The following is a 20000-nucleotide window of genomic DNA, read 5'->3' on the forward strand; positions in this document are numbered from 1 at the left end:
TGTAATGGCACGAGTAAACTACAATGGAAGCAGCATAATTATTCAGTGCGTCCGTCTTCAATTTTTCGTGGGGTTCAATTTATCGTGGGGTCTCCCCCATCCCTCTTTTGTCGCTGTGTCTCCTCTGGGTCGATCTCTCTCATGTCGGTGTATACGTTTCACTCTGTCTGTCTGTCTGTCTGTCTGTTTCTTTGTCTGTCTGTCTGTCCTTCTGTTCGCACTTTGATCTCTAGTTTGTATGGGTCGATTGAGCTGAAACTCGGTGTGTAGCTTGGAAGTGGGATACACACGGTCACAGCAAAAAACCCAGGTTCCTACCTCTTGCGAAAAAGGGGGTATATATATGTATTATACATAAGTTTTAAGAGTTTCAAACGGTTCAGCATTGACTGAAAACCTAAGCTCATCTGACCCGAATTCACCACCACTCTTGTTGTCTTTGTCGCAGTCTTCCTGTCACTGTCTTTGAGTATTAAGTCCCCTCCCCCCTGCCCCCCACCCCCCCCCCCCAGACCCCCCTCTCCCCACCCCCTCCCCTCTCTCTCTCTCTCTCTCTCTCTCTCTCTCTCTCTCTCATCGTCACGCTGTTTCAACATTGGTGGATTGATGTTTGGGTTGTAGGTAGGTGGATTAATCTTCACAACTGTATGCCCGGAAACACTATGCCTTCACAGCTCATCAGTCTGTGGTGTTCAAACTCTGCATTTGTCACGATTGACTAATTGGATTTTAGTTAGCAGGTTCTTGTGACACCATCCCCAGTCAAGGCCTCGGCTTCCCTCCGCACTCTTCCCATGCTGCGGGACACAAAACATAGTTTCCAATCGTTAAAACCCCCGTAAGGAATGGGAGGAAAAGTAGGGTGTTCCCACCCCACTTTATCGATAAGTCATTGCAAGTGCAAACAAGGGCCTTAATCACTCATCAGAAAGGGAAACAATCCGCGTGGAAGGTGACGCGAGATAGGAGAGCTTCATTCGCTCCACTTGTTCAGCTTCCCACGGCTCGTGTTTGTGTCACCGTCCTCGCTTTCTGTGTCGTTTGTTCGCACCACCTCCCCCCCCCCCCCCTTACCTTTGCCCTCAATGCAAGCACGCACGCGCGCACGCGCACACACACACACACACACGCGAGCGCGCGCACACACACACTCACACACACACACACACACACACATAGAGTAAAGTTTCAGTTAGTAGATCGTCCTCAAAAGCAAGGTCCGGTTTAACAAGGTGATACGAACACCTCATTGTTTTACATGGATTATGACCATTTTAAAAAGTTTAACTAATAATTAAACAAGTCTAATACCCAAAGGGAGAGAAAACACACGACAAACCTAATTTTCGGTTTAGCTGAAATGAATTTTCATCGCAAAAATCTATTAAGCAAGTCTGATCTCGCCAAAGCTTGCATAGATAGAGATTCCGCGGATTCGTGGAAACAATTTTCTTTGCGGCAACAGTAAAAATACTATTTTCTAAAATTCGCTCGAGTAAAGTAAGACTGTGGCCAGTATTTTAGACATATTGTGTGTGTGAGTGTGTGTGTGTGTGTGTGTGTGTGTTCTTCGTGTGTGTGTGTGTGTGTGTGTGTGTGTGTGTGTGTGTGTGTGTTCTTCGTGTGTGTGTGTGTGTGTGTGTGTGTGTGTGTGTGTTCTTCGTGTGTGTGTGTGTGTGTGTGTACTGTTTTTCTACCTTTATTTGTTCACGGAAAAAAACCTAATTAGGGTCTGCAGGGAAAAAAGGCTAGGTCTGGTTACCGTATCTAGACACTGTTTTTAAGCCTTACGTCGCATATAGATCATACTCTAGTAAACGTTGTCATGTTAATGGCTTTACAACTTGAAGAAAGCCAAGACAAGAGACATTGTGTCCCTGTCAGTGCCGACACCTGGGAAGAAGACGATCCTCACTGCGCATTGTACGACTCCTCACGGTGCAGTGCGCATAAATATATTATACCACACATTGCACAGTATCACTTTACACAGCATCGGTAGTATGTTTTAAATCGGTGCTTCATTCTGACGCGAACTGCACTGCGTATTGTCTGTTCGAGGGACCAATATAGGACGTTTTAAATTATTTAAAAATGAATAATTGAATTTTGATATGTGTTTAAGAACAAAAGTTGTTGAGGGCGAGTAGTACTATTTTTTGTTAAAAGTACTAGTTTCTATCTGATGTGGTTTAAGCTCTGTACACGTGAAATTACCCGAAATTGCAAGAAAAATCATCAAATGTATACCCCAAAAGACCCCCACGCTTTACCTCAAAGTCTAATATATTCATTTGAACTCTCGTGTTTGTATTTGTTTTTTTGATTTAACTGTCTTGCTCAGAGGAATATTACAGAATTGTTGTGAAAAACGTGCTCACACGGCACCCCTGGCTGGCCAAGGAGGTCGTCAGCGTTATGCGTCGCTGAGGCTCATCCGGTGTTAATATTGACCCTTTTTTTGTCACACTTTACCTGGGTACAACAAAAACTATTGACTTTAGTGCTTAACCCTTTTAATACAGGATAGCACTAATCGTCCTCAACAACTTTTATTCTTAGAAATTATGCAAAAGTTGATAGGATTTTTTTTAAAATAATTTAAAACGTCCTCTGCTGGTCACCCGTAGAGGCTATACCATGTCTTGGATTTGTCAGTGCGTCACGACCTTTTTGCTTGTTCAAAACTCTGTTATAATTATGTGGGAATTATTTCTTCACTTAAATATTACATCCTTCATGCGCAACCTATCATGCTCACAGACACAGGCAAGTCTGGCCAATTGGCCAAGCGTTTACAAGGTACAAGCATAATTATTCTTCTCCTTGGACCAATACCCACAATCAACAACCTGACTGCTTCATGTAAAGAGTGGATATTTCTTGCTGAATTGATAAAGTAGATTGTCACAGATTTCACTCACAAAATCAATTCAACAAAACGTGCCCACAATGCACAAGAAGCAGCCTGGCTGTTGATCATTGGCGCGTGTTGCTTGTAAACAGTCTCACCTGTCTACAACGACCATCCTAGGGACCGACCAAAAAAGGTCGTTATTGACAGGTGGTCGCTATGGAAAGGTGAATTATTATAATAGAAAAACTCATAAAATAAAAAGAAGATACGCCAGTTACCAGGTTAGGTACTTTTTGGGATCAATATTTCGGCAGATAGACTGCCTTCGTCAGGATGGTAAGAAAACTGTACGGAAACGAGAAATATTTGGCAATAAATTTAGCATCAAAGATTATTTTTCTTAAAATGGTTTTTCTCTTTTAAGAATTGTTTTCTTGAAATAGAAAAACTCGTCTGGGATTCTTCAGAGTGGTCGTTGTGGGCAAGTGGTCGCTTTGGAGAGGTGGCCGCAAAGTCAGGTTCGACTGTACCTCGTGAACGCCTGGACAGATATGTGGCGGTGAACGGGATCTTGTAGAAGCGGTGCGCGGGAAGGAACTGATCTTTACCTTTTACAGTGGACCCCCTCCCCCCCCCCTTTTTAAGACCTCCGAAAATCCGAGAAAATCAGGTCAGAACAAGGAAGTAGTCTTAAAATGGGGGTATTACGTACAGAGGTTTTGAGCAATTAAACCTAATAAAATAATGTCTGAAAAGAGAGGGAGTCTTAAATCGGTGGGGTTCCACTGAAATCATTTTCGCGACGCGTTTTTTTTTTTGCTTTTGGTAAGTTATACAGTATAAGTGAACATTCTGTCACTAGACAAATTAATTTGAACATTCCAAGATTAGTGGCGATACGTGGTGAGCGGAAACTGCTTTTGGGGCCAACTTCTTTGCCGGAAACTTCCCCCACGCCTGCCTGTAAGGCCAAATAAAAATATATGTTGGTTTAGGGTGACCCGACCGACCCTATTTTTTTTACCGCCGATCCTAAAACTTTTTTTTCATTTCTCAAAAAAAAATTCAACTTTTGGCACATTTTGCGAACCACAGTAAATTTCTTTAATCTCAACCAAATCTAAAAGAAAAAAAAAATAAAGAAAAAAAGCCTACCTACCGACCCGAGCTTTTTAGATCACGTTACCCTAAACCAACATATATTTTTGTTTGGCCAAAGTAAAATCGTCGCTATCCCGACGTCAGCGCCATAGTCAGTTTTTGTTGTTGAAAATATGGAGATATTTATTGCCATTTTTTGGATTGTAAGAATCACCCAAGAATCACAGGAACTTGAGGAAGTTCATTTCTACAAATAAAATAAATACAGGTGTAGGGCCCCCCGATTTAAGATCTTTGGATGTCTGAAAAGGTTGAATAAAAAATAAAAAACCGTCAACAGGAACAGTAAGTTTACGGAACGAATAATTATTTAGAAACGAAACGAAGTACGTCTACCTCGTGGTCTTTGTAGTGCACGGGCACAATAATGATAATCTTCTTCTTCTTGTCGTTCGCTGTTAGATCGTCAGTCCGGACTTCAGGGCGAAACGTGCTGTCCTCTCATAATGATAATGAGACAATGAAAAGAAAAGGATGAAGAAGCAAGCCGAGTAATGTGTTGACTTCTCCAAATCGAGATGGCGAGAGTCGTCGAATATTTCAAGTGCGGTGGGGGCGGATGTGGATGTGGATGTGGATCGGAGAGGAGGGAGGGGGGTGGGGGTTGATGGAGAGGGTGGTTGTGGTGATGGTGATGGTGTTCCAGTGTATCTGTTCAAGTGTGAACAAAGACAGCGTCACATCCAGCTACAAGTAGCCTAAACGAATACGTGTCTGTGAAATTGATAATTTCTCAGAATATATATACTCAAAAATCGGGAATGCACGTGGCAACGCGGACATGCACTCGTGTAGTAATACATAACGGGTTTGAGCACAATTACCTCGTTGTTTTCTCGCACGATGGAATCACCATCAGCGCGGGGAACTTTTTTTTGGCGATCGCTGCATAATTGCGACAGGACAAACGAGTTTTGCGACAGAAATAACGCTGACAAAATACGAGTGCTGCAAAGCTGTATAGTCCGGCCGAGGGGCTAGCGGAGGAAGTTTTTAATTATTTTAAAAACATCTCAGCAACTTTTATATAGTGCTGAAGAAGAAAAGTTTTTCAAAATGATTAGTACTATATTGTGTTACAAGGGTTGAGAGCTATCCCTAATCGTTTTCGCTCCGCCCTTGTACATTTTTGAGTGATACGACCAAACATGGGTAAATTTAAACTTTGAACGAGCCTCAGTAATGCAACCCTCTGACCTCTCTACTGTGCCGGGTGCATGTTTTTTTCACAGCAGTGACCTGTCAAATTCCGTTTCACTGCATCCTCGGTCAGGTTCTGTCCTTTGAGCGTGACAGTTTTAAAAAGCACGAGAGTTCAGAAAAACATTATTTATTTCATTATTTATTTAATGATTTCATTATTTCATCAATTATTTGTTGAGTGATTGATTGATTGATTAATTGATTGATGCATTTATTTTGATGATGTAATTATTCATATATTGGTTCATGTATTCACTTGTTTATCTATTTCTTTCTTTATTGTTCATTCTTTATTTTATATCAATTACGTATTTATCTATCTACATTTTGAAAGCACCTTATAGTTATACCTTCATGCAAGACAAGTTTTGACACCGTACGCTGTTGTTTAGAAGGTGTTTTCTTGAGATAAAAGCGAAGAATGTTCTTTGTATTCTTGATACAATTAGGGTGTCACATGCATTGAATATAGCTGTTTGTAATTGTGTTTTATTCAGATCACGAGCTGGCAGGAATAGACAACGAAGCGTTGGATTTTCCGATCGAGGATTACCTCAACAGCGATGGCTCCATGTGAGTAGATCTGTGTTTCGGTGGTTTTTTTTACTTGTGTGCTCTCTGTCTGTCTGTCTGTCTGTCTGTCCCACTCACATTCTGTGTCTGTCTCTGTCTCGCTGTGTCTCTGTCTGTCTGCCTGTCTGTCTGTCTGTCACACTCACTTACATTCTCTGTCTGCCTCTGTCTCGCTGTGTTTCTGTCTGTCTGTCTGTCTGTCCTTCTGTCTGTGTCTATGTGTTCGTCTGTCTGTCTGTCGATGTCTGTCGGTCTGTATGTCTGTCTATATCTGTCTGTCTGTCTGTCTGCCTGTCTCTCTGTCTCTGTCTGTCTGTCTGCCTGTCTCTGTCTCTGTCTCTCTCTCTGTCTCTCTCTGTCTCTCTCTCTCTCTCTCTCTCTCTCTCTCTCTCTCTCTCTCTCTCTCTCTCTCTCTCTCTCTCTCTCTCTCTCTCTCTCTCTCTCTCTCCCCCCCCTTTCTCTCACATACGTACTCTCCATGTCTTCGTTTGTGTGTCTGTCTCAGTTAATCTGTCACTGGCTTTCTTTAAGGCTGTTTGTGTCTGTCTCTCTTCCTTCGCCTGTTTCTTTTTGACTTTTTTCCCGTCTGTGTATGTCTGTGCGTCGGAATGAATCGGTCTATCTGCGCAGGCCTTGCCTTTGGTTCTAACGGTTTAATCTAACCAGTTGTCGCTATTGGCGTGGGTTCGACCCCCCCCCCCCCCCCCAGTTATGCAAGGGATTTATTTCTCAGAGTCAACTTTGTGCAGACTCTCCTCGGTGTCCAAACACCCCCGTGTGCACGCATGCGCACGATAAAGATTCCATGGTCACAGTGAAAGGCATAGGAACACGAGTACACGCATGCAGGAAAAAGGGGAAAAAAATTAAATCGCGATTTTGTTGCTACACGCTATCCCCTAGGAACCCGTCGCGATATAAACCTTCGTGGTTGAAAACGACGTTAAACACCAAATAAAGAAAGAAAGAAAGAATGAAAGAAAGAAAGAAATCCCCTTGAAAAGCATCTTTAACAAAATGAGGCAACAAATCGTTATTTTGAGATTTGAGAAACAAAAGGAAGTAAGCGGACATGTGTATCAGAGTAAGTGAGTTATGCGGAACCGATCTCCTGGCACTCCTGAGGATAAAAATCGCTTGTTTATTTCAATGCGTGTTACTCTCTGGGACTGGGTGGCTGAGTGGTAACGCACTTGCGCTCTGAAGCGAGAGGTTGCGAGTTCGACCCTGGGTCAGGGCGTTAGCAATTTTCTCCTCCCCCCCCCCCCCCCGTTTCCTAACGTAGGTGGTGGGTTCAAGTGCTAGTCTTTCGGATGAGACGAAAAACCGAGGTCCCTTCGTGTACGCTACATTGGGGTGTGCACGTTAAAGACCCCACGATTGACAAAAGGGTCTTTCCTGGCAAAATTGTATAGGCATAGATAAAAATGTCCACCAAAATACCCTTGTGACTTGGAATAATAGGCCATGAAAAGTAGGATATATTTATGCGCCGAAATGGCTGCGATCTGCTGGCCGATGTGAATGCGCGATGTATTGTGTACAAAAATTCCATCTCACACGGCATAAATAAATCCCTGCGTCTTGAATATGTGCGCGATATAAATTGCATAAAAAAAAAAATTTAAAAAAAATCCCTGCGCTTAGAACTGTACCTACGGAATACGCGCGATATAAGCCTCATGTTGATTGATTGATTGATTGATTGATTGACTCTCAAGTGCCACGAGATTGGTTCCGCATTACGGAACGCGGATCGTATCAACTGATGCATCAAATTGATGCATCCAAAACCAAGATTTGATGCATCATTTTCACAATTTGATGCATCATTTTCACAAAAGGATGCATCATTTTCAAAAAGGATGCATCATTTTCCAAAACTGATGCATCCGATACGAAAAAGATGCATCCTTTCAGAAAATGATGCATCATTTTGATGCATCACTTTCGGTTGTGTATGCATGCGAAAGGTCATTCATTTCCGGTCTTTCTGTGAGAAATGCCCGAGCACGGAAAAACTTGAAATGACATTTTGACGAATATAAACAGATGCCGTCGGCACCTCCTTCTCCTTCGTTTCTCGCCCGTCCTGCCGTCTTTGTGCCCGACTGTTTGAACCACAGCTTCTTCCAAACCGTCAATTACACTTGCCATGATTTCGGAAAATTTCCTGCTGGTAGTGGGATTGGGAATGGCGCGTACAAAAGAGGCTTAGAAATAGTTCGTTTCGCTTCGTATTCCGGTTCAAATTTAGCTTTTTGCTCAGCACTTTCCGGGAAAACCCGATAATTCTGATGCATCCTTTTGATGCATCAAATTCGTGGTTTTGGATGCATCAATTGCCTGCATCAGTTGATACGATCCGCGTTCCGTACCGCATAACTCTCACTTACTCTATTGCACAGTATGTCGTACGCATCTAGAGCACTTACTTTACTTTGTTTTTCAGACCCCAGGGGTTTCCAAAAGTATATTGTGAAGATATGGGTGTGAAGGCGCGAAGCGCCGAGCCGACGGCGCGAAGCGCCTAGCTTGCTAGGGGGGTCCGGGGGCATGCCCCCCCGGAAAATTTTGAAAAAAAGGATGCAAAATGGTGCAATCTGGTGCATTCTGAGGATGATCATTACCAGTTTCAGGCAACAGATTTTGTCACTGATTAATACCCCAAAAATTGAAACTCAACCCAAAAAAAACCACAAAAATATTTTTATTTTTTGGCTGGGGGGGGGGGGGGGGGGGTCCGGAAACCCCAACCCCCCCCCCTCGTCCGCCCCTGTATATGTATATGAAATACCAAATATCGGTCAGTTTGCCAGATTGTTTTTTAATTTTTTTTTTTTTTACTTCTCTTTGGTCTTTGTGCGGTGTGTCTGTATTGTCGTGTTGATGTCACAGAAGGCACAGCTGTATCTCTGCCGTGGACTGGATTTTTTTTCCTTTCTTGAACATATTTTTTTCATGTAGACACAACGTTTTTTGTTTTCGTTTTACGTCGTTGTTGTCGTCAAGATTTGCTGCTCTACTTTTTTTTTCTTTTCTTGAACATATTTTTTTCATGAAAGCACCTTATACCTTCATGCAAGACAAGTTTTGACACCGTACGCTGTTGTTTAGAAGAAAGTGTTTTCTTGAGATAAAAGCGAAAAATGTTCTTATCTTTGTATTCGGTTTTTTTTCTTTTTCGTTTTACTTCGTTGTTGTCGTCAAGATTTGCTGCTCTACTTGTGCAAAGCATTTCAGTGTATTTGAATGTGTATTTAATCCTTCAACGTCTAAAAGGCTCGGTGTTGTATGTCATACAAGAGCCAAACATTCTCCTCGCGTTTTTTCTACAAACTGGTTTAATTGCTTTCTTGTTGTTGGTCCTCTGTAATTTTCAACAAGAAAACCAAAATAATACTAGTGTCGTTTCACCAGACTGGTTAGTTGGCGTGGTTGCTTGCTGTTACTCTTCAGGCGGTTATTCAGAACAAGATGGGAGCGTGTGGGAAGGTTCGGGGTTGGAATCCAGAGAAAATGAGAGACCAGATTAATACAGGCCTCTTTTAAGACCAAACAAAACAAGAAATTCCTCCGAGGTAGGAAAAACACCCCCGTCCTTACCATTCTCACTGCCACCAACTGAGAAGGTTATTTCCCTTTGACCATTAATATGTCCCTCTATAAGTCCTTGTAGAATCTTAATCCACCAATAACTCCCTAACCGTGTGTTTGACTGGTCCCAATTTTTGTAAGGACCGTCTCAGGAATGTATAGAACCTGTTCACCACGTTTGGTGACGATCGGTCCGTTCATTCTTGAGATCTATATGCGAACACAAACACACAAACAAACAAACACATCGACCGAATCCTATACACACCCCTATACCGGGGGTGTAAGAATCCAAACAAAAGGACGGGGTCTTAAAGTGGAGATTAATGTACAAACTCCAAGGAAGAGCTAATGTTTGAAGACAAGGTCTTAACGAGGGCGGGTGGGGAGGGGGGGGGTGATGGTGGTGGAGGTGTGTGTGTGTGTGTGTGTGTGTGTGTGTGTGTGTGTGTGTGTGTGTGGGTCTTAAATCAGGGGGGGGGGGGGTCTGAGAGGTAGGTTCCATTGTAGGACCTTTTTCTTGTCTTTTCCAATATTTTTTCTTGTCACGTGATCCCAGGGGCGGGCTGTGGAGAATGGTGGGTGGGGACTGGCGGTGGGAAGACGGGAGACCGAAGAAGGTGTCAGTTTCAACATTAATTTTGGAGAAAAAAAACCAGAATGCAAACAGACTGCAGAGTTCTGGTTGGTGTACAGATGGAAGAAGGATCTTAATCCATGTCAAAGCCTCGACAGATCTGTGGTGATTCACAGAATGGTTAGGCCAACAACAAAATAGTCTGTTTACGGTAACATAGGCACAAAAATAGGGTCGGTAGGTCGGTATTTAAAAAAAAAAAATCTCCAAAAAAACATATTTTTAAGTTATTTTGCCAAAAAACAAAGACTTTAAAAAAAAAAATTTCTCCCCCAAATGCCAAAAAAAAGTCTAGGGTCGCGCGAAAAGATAGGCTCGGTCGGGATACCGTAAACAGACTATTTTTTGTTGTTGCCTTAAGACGGGAAGAAGATAGATAGGCCTAGCATGCGTCCTTGGGAACGCTCTCTCACTGGATTTAAAAGCCGGAATTTGTTAGGTTTAAGGATAAAAATAAGGATGATATTTCATACAGTCCTGTCAGATTACCCTCATGAAAATTTGGGCTGGTTTCTCACTGGGGAAAGCGAGCTGCCATACAGTACGGCGCTACCCATTGTTTTTCTTTTTCCTGCTACGTGTACTGTACACAATCATTGGACCCTGTCAACTAATGTAATGGTGTTGCTGTGAATATCGATGTTGTTGTTGTTGGTGGTGTTGTTGTTGGTGTTGTTGTTGTTGGTGTTGTTGGTGTTGTGGCTGTTGTTGTTTGTTGTTGTTAATTTTGTTTGTTGTTTGTGCAGAGAGTGTACCTTTAATTTACAGCCACTTTGTTAGCTAACGTGTACGCTCGTACGGGGCCCTGTCACATAGTGTAACGGTGATATTGCGAAAGTTGTTGTTGTTGTTGGTTTAAACAAGTTTATTCAATAAATTTCATTGGTACTATTGCCGCATACATGAAATTAGGAACATGGAGCACAACAAGCTAGGCTTATGACCGTACTCTTAAAAGCAAATGAAATTTGGCGGACGATTTTAATATAACAAGTTTGAAATAATGTCAAAATAATAATGGTAAATTATGTTGTTGTTGTTGTTGTTGTTTCTGCTGTTGTTTGATGTTTTGTGGGTCTCTTTTCCGGACAATGTACCTTTACTTCCCAATCAATTTATTCTTTAAGGTGTCCACACGCGACCCTGTCAGCTAGTGTAATGGTGTCCCGTGTCAATTTAAACGAACAAACGTGTGCGCACCGCATGCAGGACTGCGTAAATCACTGGGGAGTGTGGTGGTAATTAGATACGCTGCGTTTGCTGCGCTCACGACGTCTATGCAGTTGAGAAAGCATTTAAAACAAGTCGCGTAAGGCGAAATTACTACATTTAGTCAAGCTGTGGAACTCACAGAATGAAACTGAACGTAGTCCGCCGCTAGTGCAAAAGGCAGTGAAAGTGACGAGCCTGTTTGGCGCGGTAGCGGTTGCGCTGTGCCTCATAGCACGCTTTACTGTACCTCTCTTCGTTTTAACTTTCTGAGCGTGTTTTTAATCCAAACATATCATATCTATATGTTTTTGGAATCAGGAACCGACAAGGAATAAGATGAAATTGTTTTTAAATCGATTTCGGAAATTTAATTTTGATCATAATGTTTATATTTTTAATTTTCAGAGCTTGTTTTTAATCCAAATATAACATATTTATATGTTTTTGGAATCAGAACATGATAAAGAATAAGATGAACGTAAATTTGAATCGTTTTATATATATATATATAAATATTTTTTTTACAATTTTCAGATTTTTAATGACCAAAGTCATTAATCAATTTTTAAGCCACCAAGCTGAAATGCAATACCGAAGTCCGGCCTTCGTGGAAGATTGCTTTGCCAAAATTTCAATCAATTTGAATGAAAAATGAGGGTGTGACAGTGCCGCCTCAACTTTTACAAAAAGCCGGATATGACGTCATCACAGACATTTATCGAAAAAAGAAAAAAACGTCCGGGGATATCATTCCCAGGAACTCTCATGTCAAATTTCATAAAGATCGGTCCAGTAGTTTAGTCTGAATCGCTCTACACACACACACGCACAGACAGACAGACAGACAGACAGACAGACAGACAGACAGACAGACAGACAGACAGACAGACAGACAGACAGACAGACAGACACACAGACACACACACACACACACACACACACATACACCACACCCTCGTCTCGATTCCTTCCTCTACGTTAAAACATTTAGTCAAAACTTGACTAAATGTAAAAAGGGCGAGAACAAAAACAATGAAAGGAAAAGAACAGGGAACAGGATTAGACGGAAATCGAGAAAGCAATACCCAGTATCAAGCAAGACAAAAGACGAAGAAAATGACAAAACTAGGGGGGAGGGGGGGGGGGGGGTGGGGTTACAAGGGCGAGTTTTTCTTTCTTTCAGAGACGGTTAACAATAGTGACGAACCAACCAACCAGTCATCCATCCGCAAGCTGTCACATACACACACACACACACACACACACACACACACACACACACAGAGCGTTTGACACTGACGGATTGGACAAGAGGGAAGGGATAGAGATCTATGTACATGATGAAGTTCGATGATAACACTGTGAATGGTCCTGTTACGCGTGTTTTCAGCCTGCAATGTGTAATGCGTTGGATGGTTAGTTAGTTCGAAATATAGTTAGTTAGTTATGGAATGAGTGAATGAATGACTGAATGCGTGAGTGAGTTAGTGGGTGAGTGAGTTAGTGAGCGTATTTGTGTGTGTGTGTGTATGCCGAATTAGTTCGTCAAATCATACCTATACGATGGCAGCGATCATTCTTCAGCCATGCACTCTTCGCGTAAAGCATTTATTGGCGTTGGTTACTTCAAAGTCTGCATTTAGCAGACGCAGGTGTTTTTCTACCTTGTATTTTGAGTAATATAAAACTTCAAAACATGATGTGAACTCGCTCTGAGAAGGAAGGTATACCATTAATTATTTACCTGCTTTATGGTTCGTGACGCGGATTTCTTCGACAAGGGAGTAAATCTTCTCATGCATTTTTTCACGGGGACTTGTTCACATGTAAGCTTTTATAAATGTATCTGACAAGTTATCATGCTTATGGTAGGTTCTCTATTCTAAAGAATAACGAACACCGCATACCTTTCTCAGTGTGGCACACGCGGCGGTGGCCAATGACATGTTTTAGATGAACTTTGAACAAGTACCTTAAACTACCCTCTGCCGTTTTGCCCAATTTGAAAATGATCTGCCATGGCTGATGTACATGTTTCTTTTTATTTTTGTTGTGTGAAGATAATACACGTGTATCAACTTTAATACAGAAATCTGTAGAATCTGTGGAACGAAAAACAAAATTCTGTCGAGCGGTAATCGTCTATGGCTGTTTGTGCGGCATTGGTCGATTTTGGGCTCCTTCAGCTAAGTAAACCGAGCGGTTTGGAAAATTCCGAAATAACTTCATACGCAAAATCTGCGCGGAAATGCCGGACCGCTGACTCATTTGTGGACTTCCGTTTTGACTCCATTACCACTGAGCACCACTAGACGTTCAGTTGTCTTATGATGTGTTTCTAATAACTCGAGGACGAAAGGAAGGCGGAGTTGCTCAAAATCATACTGTATATACACTTGAAACGCCACACTTGACTAATCACGGGAACGGCGTCTCGGCTGAGCAAATAAAGTGCATGCTTTGTTGAAAAAGGCAATCAGACCAACTGTCGCTTTCTCGGCCGTCGCCACGCTTGAGAGGAAAGCAAAGAGGTTGCTCGTAGACACGGGACACGGTTGGGTGACTTTGGGGGTTTCAGCTAATCTTTGCATTGTCGGTTGTAATCACATCAGGCGGAGCGAGGTTATACAAAATGTTTTCACCCCCCCACCCCCCCCATTAGATCGTAGCTTGAGGACAGGTTGACCTGGTCACGCCCGAACACAGTTTCGAAACCCTCCTGGTGCAGCTTGCTGGCGGTCGTACACACAGCAGTAAAGTAAACTACCAGTTCGCAAGGCTGAATGGCTTGGTCCATAATAATAATAATAATTGATAATTAATAATAATGAGGGTATTCACATGGCGCAAATCTTACTATAGTTTTAAGCGCCTCACAAAAAAATCAACGAATCAGTAAAGAAATTAAAAGTCATGTACATTTCGAACCTTTGGGAAACAAATCAAATAGGCTACTCTTCATTACCATGAGAAGAGCTCGCAGACTTGCACTTGTGTTTTGAGCTGCAAGCTTAGATTCCTATACAGCTTGTTATCCACGGGTACCGAATAGCCAATACAACAACAACAACAACAACGACAACAACAAAAACGACAACACCTTGACAACTGAGCTACCGGGGCCCTTGTCACTTTTCACGCCTGTCAAACATCCTAGCTGCTTTTCGTGCAGAGCGGGATTGTTCTGGCATCTTTTGTGAACTAGACGAATTTTAAAAATAGGTCTGTCGGGTTTGTATGGGTTGTGAAAGAGTGACTACCCTTGCTTTTACTGGGACAAACATTTCACGAGCCAATCACCAGCGAGGGGTGTGTTGGACACACGCAGACAAGGAGCACGTGTGGATTTATTTGTCCAACTAAAAACAAGGGTGTTCACTCTTTCACAGCCCATATAAACCAGGGAGAGTTATGTCCGAACATCTACTATAACCTCAACAGGAAATACTCACTCTGCCCAGAAAGGCGACAGGCCGTAGATTGTTGGTATGTGTCCAAGCGGAGGGATGTTCTTAACTTATGTATGTATGTAAAAGCCTGGACAGATCTGTGGGGGTGTACATGATGGTTTACACGGGATCTGTGGGGGTGTACATGATGGTTTACACGGGATCAGTGGTGGTGTACATGATGGTTTACACGGGATCTGTGGGGGTGTACATGATGGTTTACACGGGATCTGTGGGGGTGTACATGATGGTTTACACGGGATCTGTGGGGGTGTACTCGACGGTTTACACGGGATCAGTGGGGGTGTACATGATGGTTTACACGGGATCTGTGGGGGTGTACATGGTGGTTTACACGGGATCAGTGGGGGTGTACATGATGGTTTACACGGGATCAGTGGTGGTGTACATAATGGTTTACACGGGATCTGTGGGGGTGTACATGATGGTTTACACGGGATCTGTGGGGGTGTACATGTTGGTTTACACGGGATCTGTGGGGGTGTACATGATGGTTTACACGGGATCTGTGGGGGTGTACATGATGGTTTACACGGGATCTGTGGGGTGTACATGATGGTTTACACGGGATCTGTGGTGGTGTACATGATGGTTTACACGGGATCTGTGGGGGTGTACATGATGGTTTACACGGGATCTGTGGGGGTGTACATGATGGTTTACACGGGATCTGTGGGGGTGTACATGATGGTTTACACGGGATCTGTGGGGGTGTACATGATGGTTTACACGGGATCAGTGGTGGTGTACATGATGGTTTACACGGGATCAGTGGTGGTGTACATGATGGTTTACACGGAATCAGTGGGGGTGTACATGATGGTTTACACGGGATCAGTGGTGGTGTACATAATGGTTTACACGGGATCAGTGGTGGTGTACATAATGGTTTACACGGGATCAGTGGGGGTGTACATGATGGTTTACACGGGATCTGTGGGGGTGTACATGATGGTTTACACGGGATCAGTGGTGGTGTACATGATGGTTTACACGGGATCAGTGGAAGAAACTCATACCTTTAAGATGTGTCATTATGCACCCTAGACTTCAGGTGTTCGTCTTCCTTACACCTGGCTGTGGATGCACCTGCCTTTTGGCAAACCATCACTCATTTTTCTCTATCAGCTGTAAAAAAAAAAAGTGTCCTGTTTTATTGCTTGATCGTGATATGCCGCGCTGACATTTTATTTTATCATCAATCATGCCACACAGAATAAGACACTCACACACAGAAACAGACAGACAGACAGACAGACAGTACAGACAGACAGACGCACGCACGAACTGAACGCACGCACGCACGCACGCACGCACCCACACACGCATCCACACTCACACATCCACACACTCATAGCCGGATTGATCGCGCAAGGTGTTTTTATTATTATGTTTTAAAAACTAGTATTATCTGTAAGGTAGGAATGATCTCATCAACACTATCAATATGGCCGTAGAAACGAGTCAACATATCCGGCCCAGTGACATGTGTATTAATAGCTTTATTTAAAAAAAAAAGACTTCTATTTGCAATCCAAACCCGTATAGAACTCACTGGCTGGCGATTTCATCAAGTTCTGGTACCTTTGCATAACAAAATCGTCCAGAGAAGCGTGTACGGTTGTGTTTGTGTTTGAGTACCAAGAGGTGTCAAACTGTGTGTTATTAATGAACACGTGACGCTGGATGAAGTGTCATGGCTGCTGTTCGGAGACACGTTGACAGCTTTATGGGAGAGGGAGAGGCAGAGATACTGGTGGGGACAACATCTAGCTTATACAGGAAAATAAACTGACGTCACAAAGGGATTAGAGGAAATGACGTCAGCACAAAAAGTACACAGAGTCTGTAAGTTTAAATAGTAGATACGTGCTATTATTTTTGTTCTTAATGCTTTATGTTGATTTCTGCAACCGGTCTAAAGTTTAAGCAGACAACATCAAAATAAAATATAACACATTTGTGTGTTTTTTTTCGCCACAAAGGAATGTTGTTAGCTATACTACTCCGAAGTTGTTCACATAAAAGGCCTCGTTCGCAAAGAATGGTCGGCATCGAACCATATTTCGGCAGGCTTGTATGTCCAAAGCAGTAAAAGAAGGCCATTGGCTTTTGAAAAAGAAACAAAAACGTTCTAAAAAAAGAGAAAAAAAGTCAAGAATGGATATATCTTTGCGACCTGGTGGTTAAAGGACAGCCAGAGAAGGTTATTACGGATCTTGTAGGTATTTTTTTATTTTTTATAACGGAACAGTCATGAATCTGAGAGATCTGCGTATGAATGAAAAAATAATACACTCGTATATTTGCATGATTGCCATTTTTAAGCCGGAGTCAGTCGTGCGTTCATCTGTTGACGGTTGATTTGATGTGTGAGATAGACGAGGAATAAGATAATGTACGAGGCAGCAGATACACACGAACGACTGTTGTATAGACCACTTCACATCGACAACTCTTATCAGTCGCAGCAATACACCGTGACGCAGCGTGCCCTGTGTTTTGTTATTCAGTGCGTGTCCATAATTGTATATATTTAAAAAAAAAAATCTTATTGTTAGCGTTCACAACGCTGCCAACTCAATTTCGTGCTTTTTGCTTCACTTCGACGTGTCCCTTTTACGGATCTTGTTTTTATGTCCTTTAAAATGCGTCGTGTAAATTCCTTTTCAATCGTAAATCATCTTGTCAGACACTTCAGAAATTTGCAGTAGTGCGGATGCTGGTATTGGGATGGGGGTGGTAGTGGGGGTTGTCAGTGACAGGCTGTAAGTTAACCGTTGGAGTTACATACAAAGCTCAACGTAGGAGTAAGCAAGCACTTTGTAGTGACAGTGGAACCCCCTGTCAAGTCCTCCCAAAATCGGAGAAAAGCAGGTCCTGACAAGTCGCTTGTCTTGAAACGGAGGTGCGCTTGCAGAGGCTATGAACAGAAAATGTGAGAGAGCAAGGTCTCAAAGCAAGTCTTAAATCGTGGGGTTTAAAAAAGGAATAAGTCTTAAATCGTGGGGTCTTAAAAAAAAGGGAGGTGGGGGGGGGGGGGGGGGGGGGTCTGTGGCTGAACTGTACTTCGAACTGTGTCCACGCTCTTAGCCATGAGCTAGCAGAGGTGTGTGTGTGTAAACAGTGGTGGTTTTGACCGTGATGGCGTGTGACACACCTGTGTGGGTCACTTTGCAGACTGTATTCATGACGGCGCTGTTGTCAAGTGTCTGAGCCAGTGACAGGGGAGTGGTCAGTCTGTGGGGGCGGGGGGGTCCTGTGTCGTCACGTCCGCCGCAGGATCGTTTGAGCTGACAAGACCACCCCCCCCCCTCCCCAAGCAACCTGCCCCGCCTTTTCAGAAGGTAAGAAAGTCAACAAAACAAAATTAACCCAAAGCGAACCACACAATTAATAATAATGATTTTTAAAAAAAACAAGAAAAAAAATTACCAATTAAAAAAACACAAAATAAACACACACACCCAAACCAAACCAAACCAAAACAAAACAAACCAAACCCAAACAAACCAAACCAAACCAAAACAAACCAAAACAAACCAAACCCAAACCAAACAAACACCAAACCAAACCAAACCAAAACAAAACCATACCAAAACCAAACCAAACCAAAACAAACAAACCAAAACAAACAAACCAAAACAAACAAACCAAAACAAACAAACCAAAACAAACAAACCAAAACAAACCAAAACAAACAAACCAAAACAAACAGACCGAAACAAACAAACCGAAACAAACAAACCAAAACAAACAAACCAAAACAAACAAACCAAAACAAGAGGCGAAGCCATCAAGGCTCACGTAAGAAATCGACAAACAGTAACACAAACTCAATCACTCCGTCCCACATACACACCCACACCCACACACACACACAGAAAGAGCATAGGTGAAACTGTGCAAGAAAGCGAGACACTAGATCTAGATCTGTCTGTCTACATGTAGCCTACTTACAAGGACACGACTGCCAACTAGTCTCGGCGCGCTCAAAATAATAATGACCGAGACTGTCAGTACTTCCTTCGCGTGACGTCTAACCCTCTTACGTCATAATGTGACGTCAATGTAATGTGACGTCTTCAAATGTTAGAGTTTCTACCACAGACATACACACGCACAGACGCACGCACGCACGCACGCACGCACGCACGCACGCACGCACGCACGCACAGACAGACAAAGTTACGATCGCATAGGCTACACTTACGTGAGCCAACAAACCAAACCAAAACAAACCAAACCAAAGCAAACCAAAACAAACCAAACCAAAGCAAACCAAAACAAAACAACGAATCAAAACAAAAAGGAAAGAAAACAAAACAAAACAAAACGTAAAACATCAATTAGCACAAAACTCTAATCTGCGCGTCATTGATTTGACATTACTCACACGTCGAACAAGCAATAAGCATCACATAATCACAAACGAAAAATCATGGATTTGTCATTACCCAGTTTATTGCAAGCACAGCTCATAGGTTATCAAAACGTAATTGATTTGGCGTTTGATCAGCCATGAACCCTTTCTAGGTTAATCGTAACTGCCGCTACCGGTTTGATTGAAATTCGTATCGCATATCTCAAGTGTTGTCAGTAATAATTAAAGATGCCCGCCTTCCTGTTTGATTACAACATCCGTTAGACCGTGTACTTGAACAGAGACCAAAAATCTTTCTTTCTTTATTTTTTCGTTTACTAGTTGTTTGTTGCTTTCTTTTTCGTTTTTTCGGTCTTTTTTCTTGTTTTTTTTTTTTTTTTTTTTCGTTCTCCGTCTTTTTTGTTTTCTTGGCCCCCCCCCCTCCCCCCTCCCCCCTTTTTGGCGGAAGGGGAAGGGGCGGAGTTGCTCTAGGTGTTTGTTGCTTCACTGGAAAATGGTCCGAGTAGTGTCTACTGTTTAAATGATTGACAGTGGTTACTTGGTAAGTGTGACTTTATTGTTGATGCGGAGATGCGTATCTTTGACTTTTGACTTTTGACCCCTCACCTGAGATAGGTGACCAGGGAGGCGAACAAAAAAGGCGGGGGTGGGTGGGGTAGGGATGGTGGTGGTGGCAGCTAGGTTAGGGGGAGGAGGGGGATACTTTTGGGTTCGAATCGGTGATATCTCCAGCAGCGTAATCTGAGGACAAACACAGCAGCCACTTAGCCGCTACTTTTTAGCTAACCGAAGCGTTCCCTTACACTTTAAGTTAAAGGTACACTGTCTGCTAGCAAAGGTGTTTCTGATCGTCAGCCTCTGGTACATGTAGCATATCACTTTAAGTAGGTTAAACGTTGATGTTGT

At 42.7% G+C, this 20000-nt stretch overlaps 1 protein-coding gene across 2 annotated transcripts in view; it reads left to right on the plus strand.

The window, feature by feature from the left end:
* Positions 1-20000, plus strand: part of LOC138971000 (myelin regulatory factor-like) — a 333475-nt gene that overhangs the window by 16756 nt on the left and 296719 nt on the right. For both annotated transcript variants that reach the window (XM_070343596.1, XM_070343597.1), the window contains exon 2: positions 5719-5794. In XM_070343596.1, the coding sequence (XP_070199697.1) occupies positions 5719-5794 (76 nt within the window). The remainder of the gene's footprint in view (positions 1-5718; positions 5795-20000) is intronic.

This window comes from Littorina saxatilis, linkage group LG7 (assembly GCF_037325665.1).
Source record: "Littorina saxatilis isolate snail1 linkage group LG7, US_GU_Lsax_2.0, whole genome shotgun sequence".
Lineage (NCBI taxonomy): Eukaryota > Metazoa > Mollusca > Gastropoda > Littorinimorpha > Littorinidae > Littorina > Littorina saxatilis.